This window comes from Erigeron canadensis, chromosome 8, assembly GCF_010389155.1.
Source record: "Erigeron canadensis isolate Cc75 chromosome 8, C_canadensis_v1, whole genome shotgun sequence".
In the NCBI taxonomy this organism is placed as follows: Eukaryota; Viridiplantae; Streptophyta; class Magnoliopsida; order Asterales; family Asteraceae; genus Erigeron; species Erigeron canadensis.
The window spans coordinates 37017294-37031282 of record NC_057768.1 but is presented as its reverse complement, the minus strand read 5'-3'; the positions used below and the strand labels follow the sequence as shown (position 1 = coordinate 37031282).

Below are 13989 nucleotides of genomic sequence, written 5' to 3'. Positions count from 1 at the left end.
GTAATACTGCAAGGCCATTGTATTGTCTTTTTCATGATACACTGCATGACATCTTTGATACATGCAACAAGAATACTTGACAATTGTAAGCATCACGAGGTAATGTAAATTTTATCCAAGGTAATAACCACCTCATTCTTCTTTTAGCATTTTTGAGACCCGTTTCTCGGTTTTAGTTATAGATCATGTGATTTAAGATAGCTGTCTTCAGTTTATGGGTTTATTAGATATTGTGCAAAACTTAAAGTTCAAGAATTTTAATATTTCATTTACAGTTGCAATTAGATTAGTCTTACATTGGTATATATACGTTACAGTCTCTTTAGAACTAACATCAAATATTCTTTTAATATATGTAATTCTAGCATGTGGTTTTTTATTTTCATTTTGGTGTAAACCACATTCTTACATAATGGCTAACGTATATGAGCTGTAAGTTACAATTGAACTCTAGTAGGAAGAGAACATCATAGCAAAAAGTTTGCTACAACAGTTATTCTGGCAGTGCATAGAAAACCTGTATATAGTTAGAAGTTTCTCTATCTTAGATATGTATCTTTTACTCTCATCTTTTCTTCTTCTTGATATTACTCGAATCAATGGTTCATATTCTTTATGTGCACAAGGAAAAATCGGAACCCGGTTTATTTTTACCTATTCTCAGAGTTAGCATGCTGGTTTGGGTGTTATACTATGCATATATCACTCATGAAAGAGTCCTGATAGCTACCTTATGCTGCTTCTTATTATTTTTTTATATTCCAAGAACATGAGAGCTGCTAAAATAGAGAACCAAATGTGCATAGTGTGGATAGTTATTGTTGAACTTTATCTGCATCAGTAAGTGATCATATACATCTATAAAAATATATAAAAGGATATTGCAAAAAGACCATGATAATGTTTGATTTTCTAAACCTATCTGGTATATCTTTATTTACTTATCAGCAGTAGCGTACACTTTGTACTTGCTGTTTGCTACCGTAATCCATTTTTCATTGCTGAGGTGTGATTTTCTTCATCCATTCCCACAATCCTGATAACTTTTCCATCTTTAATTTTAAGCTTGCACTTTCTCGAGCCTGTGCTTGTGCTGCTGTTTCTTTTTCCACATCACGTCTTACTGAAATTTTTTTTATCATTCGTCAAAGGATGCCTTAAAGTATTAGATTAAAAGCACTTTTAATTGTAGAAAATCTTTATTGAAATTAATTACCACTTCTTCGTTGGAATTCAGCCTGTTGCTGCTTCTGCTGCTTCTGGAAGGTCTTGGCTGCCATGAATACGTTTGCAGGTCTTTCCCATCCTTGTCCAAATACACCATGCCCTTGTTTAGCTCGTGGCATGTTTAGATACTCGAGCACGGCTAAGTCTTCTTTCTCCACCCAATGGATGCAGTCCATTGGGCATGATTCAACTGCTACCTGTTACAAGTAATTCCTTAATCCCTATTATCATTGTCTATATCTTTAATATGGCATGCTGGCCCAACATAATTATCATATTTCAAACGTGTTTTGTTTGTGATTTGATTACCTCGATGTTTGTGTCATCATCTCCAAATTGGACATTGACTCGAGCACATCCAAGAGTCTCATCCATTACAAATGTATTCCTGGCATTGTGTACACACTCTCTACAACCTGTGACAATTCCGCATCCCAATCGTCATAAATGTATATATAGGCACCAGCATCAGCATATAGATGACATATTTCTAATGATTTTCTAGAGATGCATTCTAAAGTGTACTCAAATGCATTATTGGATATTCTACACCTGGCAATGCATTTTTATACCCGGCAATGCATATAGGTGTTATTTTATAATTTATATGGAAAGTGGTAGTGTCATGGTGATGCATACTCCAAGAGCCTCAATTATGATTCAAGTTCCCAAGTTTGATACTACTAAACACTACTTTTCCACTATTAGTTGTATTATCTTTTATATTTTAGAGAAAATTGTAACCTATGCAAGCATTTTCATCAACAAAGAGGGCTTGGGGCCGGAAGGGGCCATTCCATGAGCTGTAACCCATGCTTAATGCTTCTCCTCCAAACCGGACTCGTACATGCCCAATAGAGGCGTCATAATTTGTTCGTAGATCATCATTCATTAACACATTATATGCCTCGTTCAGCAGAAGGGTGTGTTCATGACCCTGAAATACGATATCATTAATACTTTTCAAGGTGAGTTATACTTTGTTTAATATCTTCCAAACTTTACTGATCCACCAAGTGTAATTACTTATCTTTAGTGATAAATATTAACGGGTGGCAGTTGTGACCCTTCTACGTATGATTGGGTTAATTTGGGTTATGTTTAATCTCTAACGAGTCAAACATGTAGAGCAAGCTTAACTGCTTAAGAGGAAGCAAGCCACATGGTTTAAAAGTCACCCAAAGTGTGTTTTTGCTGCTTAAAACCTCAAGAATCATTAAAAGATTTAGATCTAGATTATCAATGAATTATAGGTATGTAGCTGTATTCCTAATTATATGAATAAGATTATTATTTTTGGACAAAACATGCATTGGGTCAACCCAACCCAAACCAACGTGCATCACCCGGTTTTACCTAGACCCAAATCCATTTTGACTCGCTACCACCAAACTCATTCATTTGCCCACTTATTTTAAACAAGTGAAGAGAGATTTAAACCTGCTGGCCTGCGATATCTGGGTGATATTTCTTTTGTAGCTTTCTGTAGGATTCTTTTATTTCCTGAGGATTGGAGTCAACAGATATCCCAAGCAACTCGTAATAGTTCTGACCCATTCTTTGTTTTTGATCAGGAATTCGCATGCAACATCTGATCGACGTAGATTTTGATCTCCATCTGGATTGGTAATAACAGAAGGGTGGATTTAGATAGCCACTGGAATAGTGGAACTGGTTCTCCAATATTTTTAGTACAAAAACTGTACCCTTAAATGTTGACAAGTGTCAAAGTCTCTTCTAATCTTTACAAGATATCTAAGGAATATGATGAAGTTTTATCTAGTTTCCAAAATTTTCTGTCAAAGCTTATGATGTGTAGATTGACATGGTGATCATATGTTACTCATACATATTGTACTTAAATAGAAAGATGCGCACATACCTTGAGAGAGGCTGTTTTCGATGATCAATTCCGCCCCGGGGATGAATGGCTATAGCTTGATTAAACACTTCTGGCAACCGGAAAACTGCAAAAGCTGCCATGTGTTTGTTTTATGCGTTACTTTAAAATGGATTATGTGGTTCTTAACTTCTATGGCTAGATCTAGATATAGATACTAATACCAAGTGAAGTGAATGAGAGAATATTCAACCTTTTTAAGATATTTTGTTTTTAGATATTTTTGTAATGCGCTTTTTATTGACGTGGATTTTTTATTTTGTCATTTCTAGTACAGATAGATACGTTGCACAAGTATCTGAAGTGTTTGTTTAGGGACACAATGTCTTTCCAACAACACAAACAATATCCAATCCAGTTTGATGCCCAATTGAGCGAAACGGGTGTATCAACACTTGATTGTCCTTTTTCTGTTTTTTGCTTTTCTAATTATGTAAATGATTAGTATACTAAAATTGATTATAGAAGCTATGTTATGAAGACATTAATATAATGACTAGTATACTAAAAATGATTATAAAAGCTATGTTATTAAAGACATTAACATATGATGTTCTAAATCATTATAAACATTTAAGATGTTTTATGTTGCGTTTAATTCGAGAAATTATTTTTATCATATACTGTACTAACCTTGCGCTACTATTATTTGGTGTAATTTAGTAGTAGTATAGTATATTTATATTGTTAAAAAAATGTTTTTTTTTTCGAGGTGAGTCTATATATTTAGATTTAATTTTGTATGTATGAAAATAAAATATGTTTATATTATGACTTGATTGTTAAATAGAGTTTCGGCTGGAAGTAATATGTTAAAATTGAAATGCCAGCTTATTTTTACAGTTCGGTTGGGTTACAATTAGGCGGCAAGATGAAAAATGGTGTAAAAAACTTGATTGGATTAATAGATTCCGGCGTTTCAATCTTAAAACACTGCACTAAACAACGTTTAATCACACAAGGCCAAATTCATCATGCCCATTTTTACAAACTTGGCATTTCTTCACATAAACATATTTATGTCAAATTACTTATAATGTATCTAGATTTCAGAAGATCAAAAGAAGTTGACCAATTACTAAAAGATTTAAATGGGTTTGATATGATTGTTTATAACTGTTTAATATCTGCTAATGTTGATTGGGCCAATATCGATAATGCCCGGAAACTGTTTGATGAAATGCCTGAAAGAAATGAAGTTTCTTGGACTGCTTTAATTTCTGGGTATCTGAAATATGGGCGGGTGGATGAGTCTATGGTGTTGTTTAGACTAAACCCGTTCCAGAATGTGTATTCTTGGACGGCTGCGATCAGTGGGTTGTTGTCGAATGGGATGCATTTGAGATCAATGGGATTGTTTTTGGAGATGTTGAGAGATGGGGTGATGCCTAATAATGTCACGTTTGTTTCCATCGTAAGAGCGTGTGCTGAAACAAGTGATTTTGCGTTGGGGGTTAGTGTTTTGGGTTTGATTGTTAAACTTGGGTTTGAAGATGATGTTGCAGTTTGTAATTCTTTGATAACATTTAGTTTGAGATTGGGTGAAACAGAGATGGCTAGGAGGATTTTTGAATGGATGGGGACAAGAGATGTGATTTCTTGGACAGCGATTTTGGATATGTATGTTGAGATGGGAGATTTGCAAGAAGCTCGGAGGGTGTTTGATTTGATGCCGGAAAAAAATGAAGTTTCTTGGAGCGCTATGATATCGAGGTACAGCCAGAAAGGTTACTCAGAAGAGGCTATCAAACTTTTTCGTCAAATGGTTGAAAATGGGATTAGCCCGAATTCATCTTGTCTTTCTAGTGCTATTAATGCATTGGGAAACCTTAAGGCGTTGCAGTCAGGCAAAAACATACATGCTCATGTCACAAAAACAGGAAGGTCAAATGATGTTTTCGTTAGCAGTTCACTTATTGATCTGTATGGTATGTGTGGAAACTCAAAAGACGGACGTGTAGTATTTGACACGGTTCAGAATAAAAATGTTGTGTGTTGGAACACAATGATCTGTGCATATAGCTCAAATGGGCAACTAGAAGAAGCTAAGAAGTTATTTGATCATATACCCATAAGAAGTATTGGATCCTGGAATTCAATGGTTTCAGGTTACTTAGGAAATGAACAATATGATAAGGTCTTTGAAATTTTTAATGATATGCTACTTTCTGGGCAAACACAGGATATATCAACCTTTTCAAGTGTGTTGTGTGCTTGTGCAAACTTAACCTCATTAGAGAAGGGCAAGAACCTACATGGAAAGACCTTGAAGCTCGGGTTCCAACACGACGTTTTTGTGGGTACTGCACTTGTTGATATGTATGCAAAGTCAGGTGACATTGAGAACTCTAAACAAGTTTTCATAAAAATGCAGGAAAAGAACGAGGTTACTTGGACAGCCATGATCAAAGGGCTAGCTGAAAATGGCTTTGCAAAAGATAGCCTTGAACTATTTCAAGAAATGGAGAAAACAACTTGCATTAAACCGAACGAGCTCATTTTTTTAGCTATTCTGTTTGCCTGTTCTCACTGTGGTCTTGTTAACAAAGGTCTCCATTACTTCAACTCAATGGAAACATTATACAAGATAAAACCGAACAAAAGACACTATACATGTGTGGTTGACATGTTATCTCGAGCAGGGCGGGTGAATGATGCCGAAAAACTGATCATGTCAATGCCATGTGAACCAGAAGTGAGTGCATGGGCTGCTTTGTTGAGTGGATGCAAAACATATGGTGAAGATGAGATAGCTGAAAGAACGGCTGCAAAGATTCAGAAACTAGCAGAGAAGACGTCGGGTGGGTATGTTTTATTGTCAAATGTATATGCTTCTGCCAGAAAATGGCCTGAAGTTGAGAAAACTAGAAAATTGATGAATGAAATAGGACTCAAGAAAAATGGGGGTTGTAGTTGGATTGAAATAAGGAATGAGTTCAATCTGTTCTATTCTCAAGATGAAACTCACACAGCTTTTAATGATATATACGGTGTTTTAAAGCTGTTAAAGTCTAATATGTTGGTCCATTTTGATCATAAAGTCGGCATTAGTCTCCCTTCTAATTAAGTTATAGCAACAGTGAGGATCAACGGGCTGGCAAGTGTGATCCTCCCGTTTTCTTTTCTTTTTTTTTTTTTTTTGTCTAACAGATTTGTTTAATTTATTGTATTTGTGAAAGTAGGCTTGTTAAGTCATGATTTAGTGCCCATTTATATGTAAACTCATGAATATACTGTAATTGTGTAGTTAGAAGTTGTCACACAATTTCAGGTATTAAGCCTCTGTCTAGTCGTAACTTTGGTTTGTAAAGTATTTTGTATATCATTTTTATTTATAAGATATTCAAATATGGAGTATGAATCCTTTTTGGACTTTCAGTATACAATACTGGGGTCTGTTATGAAGAGAGTGATGTCGTACCCACTGCAAGACCAAAAATCTGCAGGGAAAATCTGGTGATCTATATGCCGGTTTATGTCTGCAGATCATGAAACCAAATAAATATATCTTGGAGAGTGAATATTTGGTTCAACGTCCAACTGGATTACAGGAGCCTGGATCGTGATGAGTATTTCCTTGCACATTTCATCCAATTTTACACTAGTAATGATTAATGGCGGATCAGGACCTGAGTACTCAAGAGTTTAGGTTACAATTCCGAACTTGCTCAGGCCTCACATTCGGCATTGATTTTGAGAGATTCAACTTGTTTAGACCTTTAGGTGGTGGTACCAGAGAGTGTTATGATTCCCTAGAAGTTGGGTAATAAATCTAATATTGTTCTCTTGTATCTTCTGGGCATGTCCAAGAGGATTGCTGTAGACACTAGACAATGTCTTCGGTGTCGTCATATATAGGGTTACACGTTTCGGCACCACCAAAAACATATAGAAAATATAGGTTTCTGTTGAGTCTGTTGGGAAGCTTCTAGTTCTTGGAGTTTTGGTTTAATCTTCTCTGACTTCCCATTCATCTTGTTTCATTTGAGATACGTCAATGGCTTTCCTTGATCGATCTTTCTCTTCATTTTTTGCAAAACAAATCAACTTCTCAACTCCAAATCAAAGAAATGCTTTATGTACACAACACTCCATATACTTCATTAAAAGTTCTCCTATTATCTTCTCTACAAGTATTTAAAAGCCATGTGATTAATAATCCGTTGCACAAACATTTGATGACATAATGATAACACATGGTGATGCATGCAGAGTCACATGACTTACGTTAATTGCTGCCAGTTATTTGCAATCCAGCTCAAGCTTAGAACAAGCCCTCGAAAGCAGTGTTGCACTTAAGTTTAGCCTAAAGTAGTCGGGATTATTATAAACATCTATACAAATCAAAGAGAAACCCTCTTTTATATATATCCTTGACCAGTTTAGAGCTTCATATTATTCTACCGAATGCAATAGAAAAGTTCAGACATAAACTAAAACAATGTTGAATAAATCTAAACATCAAGCAGACCAGGCTGACTATTGTTGTCCTTTCATAATACATTTGACTAAGTCTAGGATACGAAAGTAATCATAAAAGAGTGAAGAATGTTCACCCTCGAGTCCATCCCTGCTTACCCTATTACTACCTGCGAGATTGTTGCAGGGACTGCCACCCACGATGAGATCGAACCCACCAAATGAACCCATGTATCGTTCGAGCTGGTCACCGTTCAATTGTTGAACATCGTCCAAATGAATAAGGTTTCCCTTCTGGTTGGTTTGTTCCCACCAACTTCTAACTATGTCGCGGTTAGCTCTAGAGATTTCGACCGACACAACATTTTTTAGAGGAATACCCAGTCTATGAAGAGCAACTTCAGCCCCACCAATGCCAGAGAAGAGTGACAACATGTTAAGACCATTTGGAAATATTTCCTTGAGTACAGAAAGATGATATGCCACAGTATCAACCTACAATAACAAAACATGAAATAGAGGTGTAATGTGAAGTTAATGTAAAATTGTTACTGAAATGAAAGTTAGCTTAACTAATAGAGGGGGTAAATATAATCTAGTTATGTAGATGTGGTAACGGATGGCTGGGCATACATAATCTAGTCACACAAGTAACTTTTTATACAGTTTCAAGTTCAAACAGGTTTGGTCCAATTGGGCCAACTCCCTAGCACTTTGTTTGGTCAATTTTGTAGCTTTAAACATGATTAACGTATTAAAAAACATAATCTGAATAAAGTATAAAATAAGTAATTCTGAGAATTGGGAACATCTGAATAATTTAGAAGACATTTGGCTTGTTCAACCGATTTGGCACGTTTCCTTCGTAACGAAGTTTGAAAGTTCACCCGTTTAACCCCTTGAAGAAAATTGCAACCTAGATTGATCCATTTATAGGTATCAACGTTGCCCTTCCACCTAACGAGTTCTTATTGAATATAATGTTAATGACAGCACCTCTAAACATCAATATACACTATCCATCCAGTCATGGATTTGAGTATCTATTAAAATGTATACAGATATGGGAGGTGGCAGGATCGGCATATTTGAAATAAAAAACTCAATATGGGTCATTCTTAACAACAGGTCAACCGGGCCACATTGACCTGTTAACACTTTTGATTTGTTCAGTTTTATTACCAAGACTTTAACTGTCATTAATTATGATCAAAACCCATCATTGTAATTATAGTTGCCTACATATTTGAATCAAACAAAATAGAAGATTTTATACATTAAAAGACTTTAGATGACTTAAGAACCGTCGACCCATATGACCTATTAACAAGGTTATCAAAACACAGCCCAAAGCCCCAAATCAGCCCATTAATAAAATAAAATACACCTATATATTACCTGAAATGAATTCCCTAAGGATTTGTATCTGTCTGTCCGACTAATACCTCCTCCTCTTGTATGGTTTCTTGGAAATCCCAACAGCATTTCCACTTCATCTGCCTCTAATGGCGCCACCTTGTTCTTCCCAACCCATACTAAATTCCACTTTTTGCATTGATCCATAACATATTTCTGCACATGAAGAGGTGGCTCGTGATCCTCGCCACACTCTTCTAGAGCCTTCCGGATCCTTTCTGTCAATTTGGCACTTCCAATACACGTTTGCAAGCAATTAAGCTTGGTTCGTGTATCCCATTTCGGCCACCACTTTTTCGTTAAAGGTAACGCGTCATTAATAGTGCGGGGAGGAAGAGGAAAAAGTGGAAATCTGTTCTTAATTGGAAGATTATGTATATATCCTCTTTTTCTTGCGGCAGCGCAAAAATATTTGGAGTCAACAAATTCTGGTTGAATGTCATAAAGAAAACGAGAAATAGTATCCCATACACCCTTTGGAGCTAGAGCAACGTTTTCGTAGTAGAAGAACGGTGGCCCAATGGCTTCCTCGGGAAGTTTTCTATGAGTTACTACAGGACCATCATTTGGGGTTCCAAACCCAATCATCGGCTTTGGAAGACGAATCACTTCGTCATCTTCAGTTAGCAAAGCCTTGCGCTTCTTTTTCATCTCTAGCTCGTAAAACTTCCTCTTCTTAAGATCCCCAAAACGTGATATTTTTGGTTTCTGTAATCAGATACAGAATGAGAGAAACATGTTAAATTTCCATTTAGGCAATAAATATATTATAGGCAGCAAAACGGTGGATCAAATGGGTCGGTAAACATCAAAAGGGGGTCACTATTTAGACAAGTTATCACGTTGAGCACTTGAGCTAATCTGCCAGCACTTTTCTGGTCAATACTGTTGTTACGTGATTCATTAGTATTCATAAACGCGAGTACAAAAACTATTATTGAAACTACTTTCTTTTAATAAAAAATTTGAGGGGATATACATAAAGGTGGCATTTTCAACTGGTTTGCAAATAGATGGGTATTCATTCTATTCCTTATCGTTAATAGGCCAAACGGATAAAAAATTAAGTAACTTAAAGGGAAACAGGTAAAGTAATCAAGTGGCCCAAAATGTATCTTTAGTACATAGAATGATACCATCTCCTATATGAATTTTTTCATACGTAAATACTTAAACAGAATATTTAATCCTAAATATTTGTTCACATGTTTCGTCTTTACACACTAGATATAAACAAATCATACCTAACCTTTACATGTATGGTACAGATTACCCGCTTTAATATATGATTACAGAATTCAAATTTTACTTCTTCAACCAAGATAATTAAGTGTTGACGCATTTTTACTTCTACACTTCTAGTTTCAGTAAGTGAACCATTAAAAAAAAGGCAAACCTCGTCTTCATAAAATACATCTTCTGTCTTTGCCATTTGAGCAGCCAAGATAAAATCGGTTAGTTCTGTGATTGAGGCTTCTGGACCTGCGCATTAGAAGTTAAAATTGCTTGCTTTATGTCAATTTGATCTCAGTTGTCGAAAATTGAGTAGGGTTTACTTTAACAATGATAAATAACTTAAAAGAAGTATACTTACCACATCTATCAATGGCTGCTGAAGCCACTTCTACAGCATACCCCATCTTTGTTAATGATCGTAGTACTTTCTCATGTTTAGGTAACGAACTTGCAATGTCCTGCACGATAAGAATTTCAAATATCAGGAATCTTCATCAACTTTAAAAAGCATTCCAAACAATAACATGATAACATATCTATACTATCTATATAAACAAACTACCCCCCTAAAATTTAACACTCTACCTTTAAAATTTCTAATTTACCCTTTTAATTTATACTACCATCATTTCTTTATCCTTGAAATTCCAAAAATATCCTTATAAAAAAACCTTACGCGTGTCCCTTCCCTTCCCTGAAGACTGAAGTTGCTCACATAGTATAACAAAAAAAACACACGTGTTTCTGAATTTAATAATTGATCAACATAATTACGCTCACTCTAAAACAAATAATGGCGGTTTGCACTTTCTACCGGACTAAGAAACAATTGAGTTGAATCATACATTCATGTAATAACATGGTATCGCTACTTAACTACTTAACTGGTGCTTTATTCTTATGCCCTGCCGTATCGCGCGGGTACAAGGCTAGTTGAAACAAAACTAAGCAGTGGCGGAGCTAGGAAATTTATTCGGGATGAGCCAAATCAACAATAATAATTAATAAGTCAAAAGCCATATATCAAGTTTAATATACATATGCTGCACGTTAAAAATTCGAAGTTCAGAGCGGGCCACGGCCCATCCTACAACTAAGGTGGCTTCACCACTGAAACTAAGTATAGAATAAACACACCAAGCAATACTGTACTAAAAGTCTAAAACTTTGTTAATCACCTTTGACATCTTACTTGACCCACATGACAATCCCACTTTGACACCTTTGGATTTTATATTTAAAAAGAGGAGCATGCTTTAATATAACACACGAATTTACTTACATCTACTTCACTACCAGACCAACTCCAACTATCAGACTCAGAAAGATCATCAAGAACGCCCTCATCATAGTCCGAAGACAATTGGCCATTACTACTATCTACACAATGCTGTTGCTGAGCACCAGAGTTGAGTTCATCACGAGATTCTTCAATAGCCTGTTAATTCACCAATCAAACATTAATTAATACCCATAATAGACTGCAAATTACTTCGTGTAAAGTAGTCACAATTTTTCATCGCCGATGAAAGGAGAACTCCATAAAAGATTAGGGGCTGTTCAATTGCAGAGAACGTGCTGCATTTCAAAAAAAAAGTTTAAAACGTATTTAAACTGGACTTTAAAAAAACACCATTTCATACAAAAGATAATCACTTTTCTTAAATTTCTGAAAACCGAGTTTGTTCTTTTCAGAATACCGAGTATTTCCTTGCTTGAAACAGAAAAATTCTCTGACAATGAGAGCATATGAACACATCTCCAAACTTTCAATACTTTCAACATAATAATGACACCCTTTTCATTTTCTAGAAATATATAGACAGAATATTGAAAGAAAATTCTAGTTAATTATGCAGGCCCCTTACTGATTAAAGATGAAGAAAGTTGTAGGGGAAAAAAAAACTGAAAATAAATGCACTGACCACATATGAAAGTAGAGAATTAAGGATCAATTCTGTCTTGGCCTCCCCTGGACATAATAGAGAACAAAATTGTAAAGCATGTTACATTGCTTGAACTCAACCTAAGTGACTAGCTATATAATATACCATTTTCTGCTATCGCTTTTGCAATCATTTGTTCAGTGAATCCCATCCCTAAGAAATGTTGAACCACCTTGGAGTTTGAAGGACCAGCTGATGAGCTCGCCTTTAGATGCAAATAAAAAACAAGTTAGTTGGAATCTTCCAATAACACAAATATCAACAGTTCACAACAACAGATGATATACCTCCCCATTACAAACAACCGCCCCGTTACTAACAACAGCCCCGCCATTCTCAAGTACAAAACTTGACGGGGCAATGCCGTTGATTTCAAGCTCGTCATCGGTATTCCAGTCAATATCCTCATATTCGTCGTCTGAGGCATTCCCATTCTATACAATTGGAATCACAGAAATGTAAAAAGCAAAGGATATATATAATAAAACTAGGTATACAAAATTTAACATCAATAATAAACAAATTGTACATCCATAAGATAGTACCGAAAATAAACTAGTACCATTTCTTTATAATCTTTAGCGCGACGCTCTCAGTACTGGTCAATGGAGTCGCCGTTCCGGTGGTGCAGATCGGCGTTTCAAGAAGAAGAAGAAAGAGAAACAGCGGCTCACCTATCTTTATTTAATAAGGAAATAGGGTGTGTCAGGTATTATTGGCCCGATTTAATATTATTGGGCCAATATTAAGAATATTATTTTTTAAATGTTTTAAGGATCTTTATTTAGTAAGGAAATAGGGTGTCTTAGGTATTATTGTTTCAATTTAATATTATTGGGCCAATTATAAGAATATTATTTTTTCAAATGTTTTAAGTTTTTTATTATGAAGAGCTTTTAACTTTTGAATTTTAACATGAACGATAGATGTTATTTGGGTGTAAGAGACGTTACGTTTATGATATGTACATTCTATGTTTAAGAGTTTCGTTTATAGTTGTAATTATGAGGTTGATCGAAATTTTTTTAAAAAAAAAACTACGCCTAAATAATTTTATAAATTAACAAAGTCAATAATAAAAGGTATTAACTAAATAAAATGGCACACATACTATGTAAGACCATATTCGTTATTTAAATGCAATTTATATTAAAGCATAGAAAACTTAAGCACATAATAATAGTATAACTGAAAATTTTACAAATCATTATATTTAAACAATATCAAAAAAAAATAAATGTTAGTATTCAAAATTAACTTTAAAAAACCATTTAGTTACACCTAAATGGATCTCTTGCCATTTAAAAACAAATAGGTTTGAAAAACGTAGACAAAAATAACCAATTACAATGTTAAATTTAAAAATTACCAAATGATTATATGTTAAAAGATATTTAAGGGAAATATTGGTGTGAAAAAATAATTTGAAAAACAAAATCATTTGTATTAAAAAAATTAATCTTGTTTTGAAATTATATACATTAAAGAAAATAAATGTTAGTGTTAAAAAATAACTTGAAATAAGATAACGAAAAATAGGTCTATTGTGAATTAATAACATATTTAAGAAGGAAATAAAAAAAATGTATCAAAAGAAAAATAGGGCAACAAGAATCGAACCCACTTCGAACATGTTAAAGACAACGCCTATTACCACTTCTACCAATTCAACACATTCATTTGCAGTAAGTTTTATATATATTATTTTAATTAAGATTAAAATATCAAGCACGCACCCCGTATTTCCGATTTTATTATATACTACTAGTAAAAACATAAATGTTAGTTATTATATATTTTGTGACATATTCACGTACCGAATATGGTAACTTACCCCTTGCACCG

At 34.7% G+C, this 13989-nt stretch overlaps 3 protein-coding genes and 1 long non-coding RNA gene across 4 annotated transcripts; 2 read left to right on the top strand and 2 right to left on the bottom strand.

Annotated features, from left to right (window-relative positions):
* Window positions 1-785: 785 nt before the first annotated feature.
* Window positions 786-3210, bottom strand: LOC122610076 (chaperone protein dnaJ C76, chloroplastic-like). The gene is made up of 6 exons (XM_043783059.1): window positions 3110-3210; window positions 2668-2845; window positions 1972-2164; window positions 1537-1643; window positions 1217-1424; window positions 786-1123 (listed from the first exon to the last, which is right to left on the bottom strand). The coding sequence occupies exons 1-6, from the start codon at window positions 3208-3210 to the stop codon at window positions 996-998; spliced, it is 915 nt and encodes a 304-aa protein (XP_043638994.1). The 3' UTR covers window positions 786-995.
* LOC122610079 lies at window positions 1350-3031 on the top strand. The gene is made up of 2 exons (XR_006325450.1): window positions 1350-1433; window positions 2802-3031. It is a non-coding gene; the product is annotated as an uncharacterized LOC122610079 (long non-coding RNA).
* Window positions 3211-3950: 740 nt separating the features above from the next.
* Window positions 3951-6378, top strand: LOC122610752 (pentatricopeptide repeat-containing protein At2g13600-like). The gene has a single exon (XM_043783713.1). It carries the CDS (start codon window positions 3951-3953, stop codon window positions 6192-6194), a length of 2244 nt encoding a protein of 747 aa, XP_043639648.1. The 3' UTR covers window positions 6195-6378.
* A 1049-nt stretch (window positions 6379-7427) lies between these two features.
* LOC122578481 (DNA (cytosine-5)-methyltransferase DRM2-like) lies at window positions 7428-12850 on the bottom strand. Its single transcript, XM_043750455.1, has 9 exons — window positions 12707-12850; window positions 12432-12578; window positions 12250-12349; window positions 12124-12170; window positions 11481-11636; window positions 10557-10656; window positions 10359-10444; window positions 8945-9670; window positions 7428-8041 (listed from the first exon to the last, which is right to left on the bottom strand). The coding sequence occupies exons 1-9, from the start codon at window positions 12707-12709 to the stop codon at window positions 7607-7609; spliced, it is 1800 nt and encodes a 599-aa protein (XP_043606390.1). The 5' UTR covers window positions 12710-12850; the 3' UTR covers window positions 7428-7606.
* Window positions 12851-13989: the final 1139 nt, after the last annotated feature.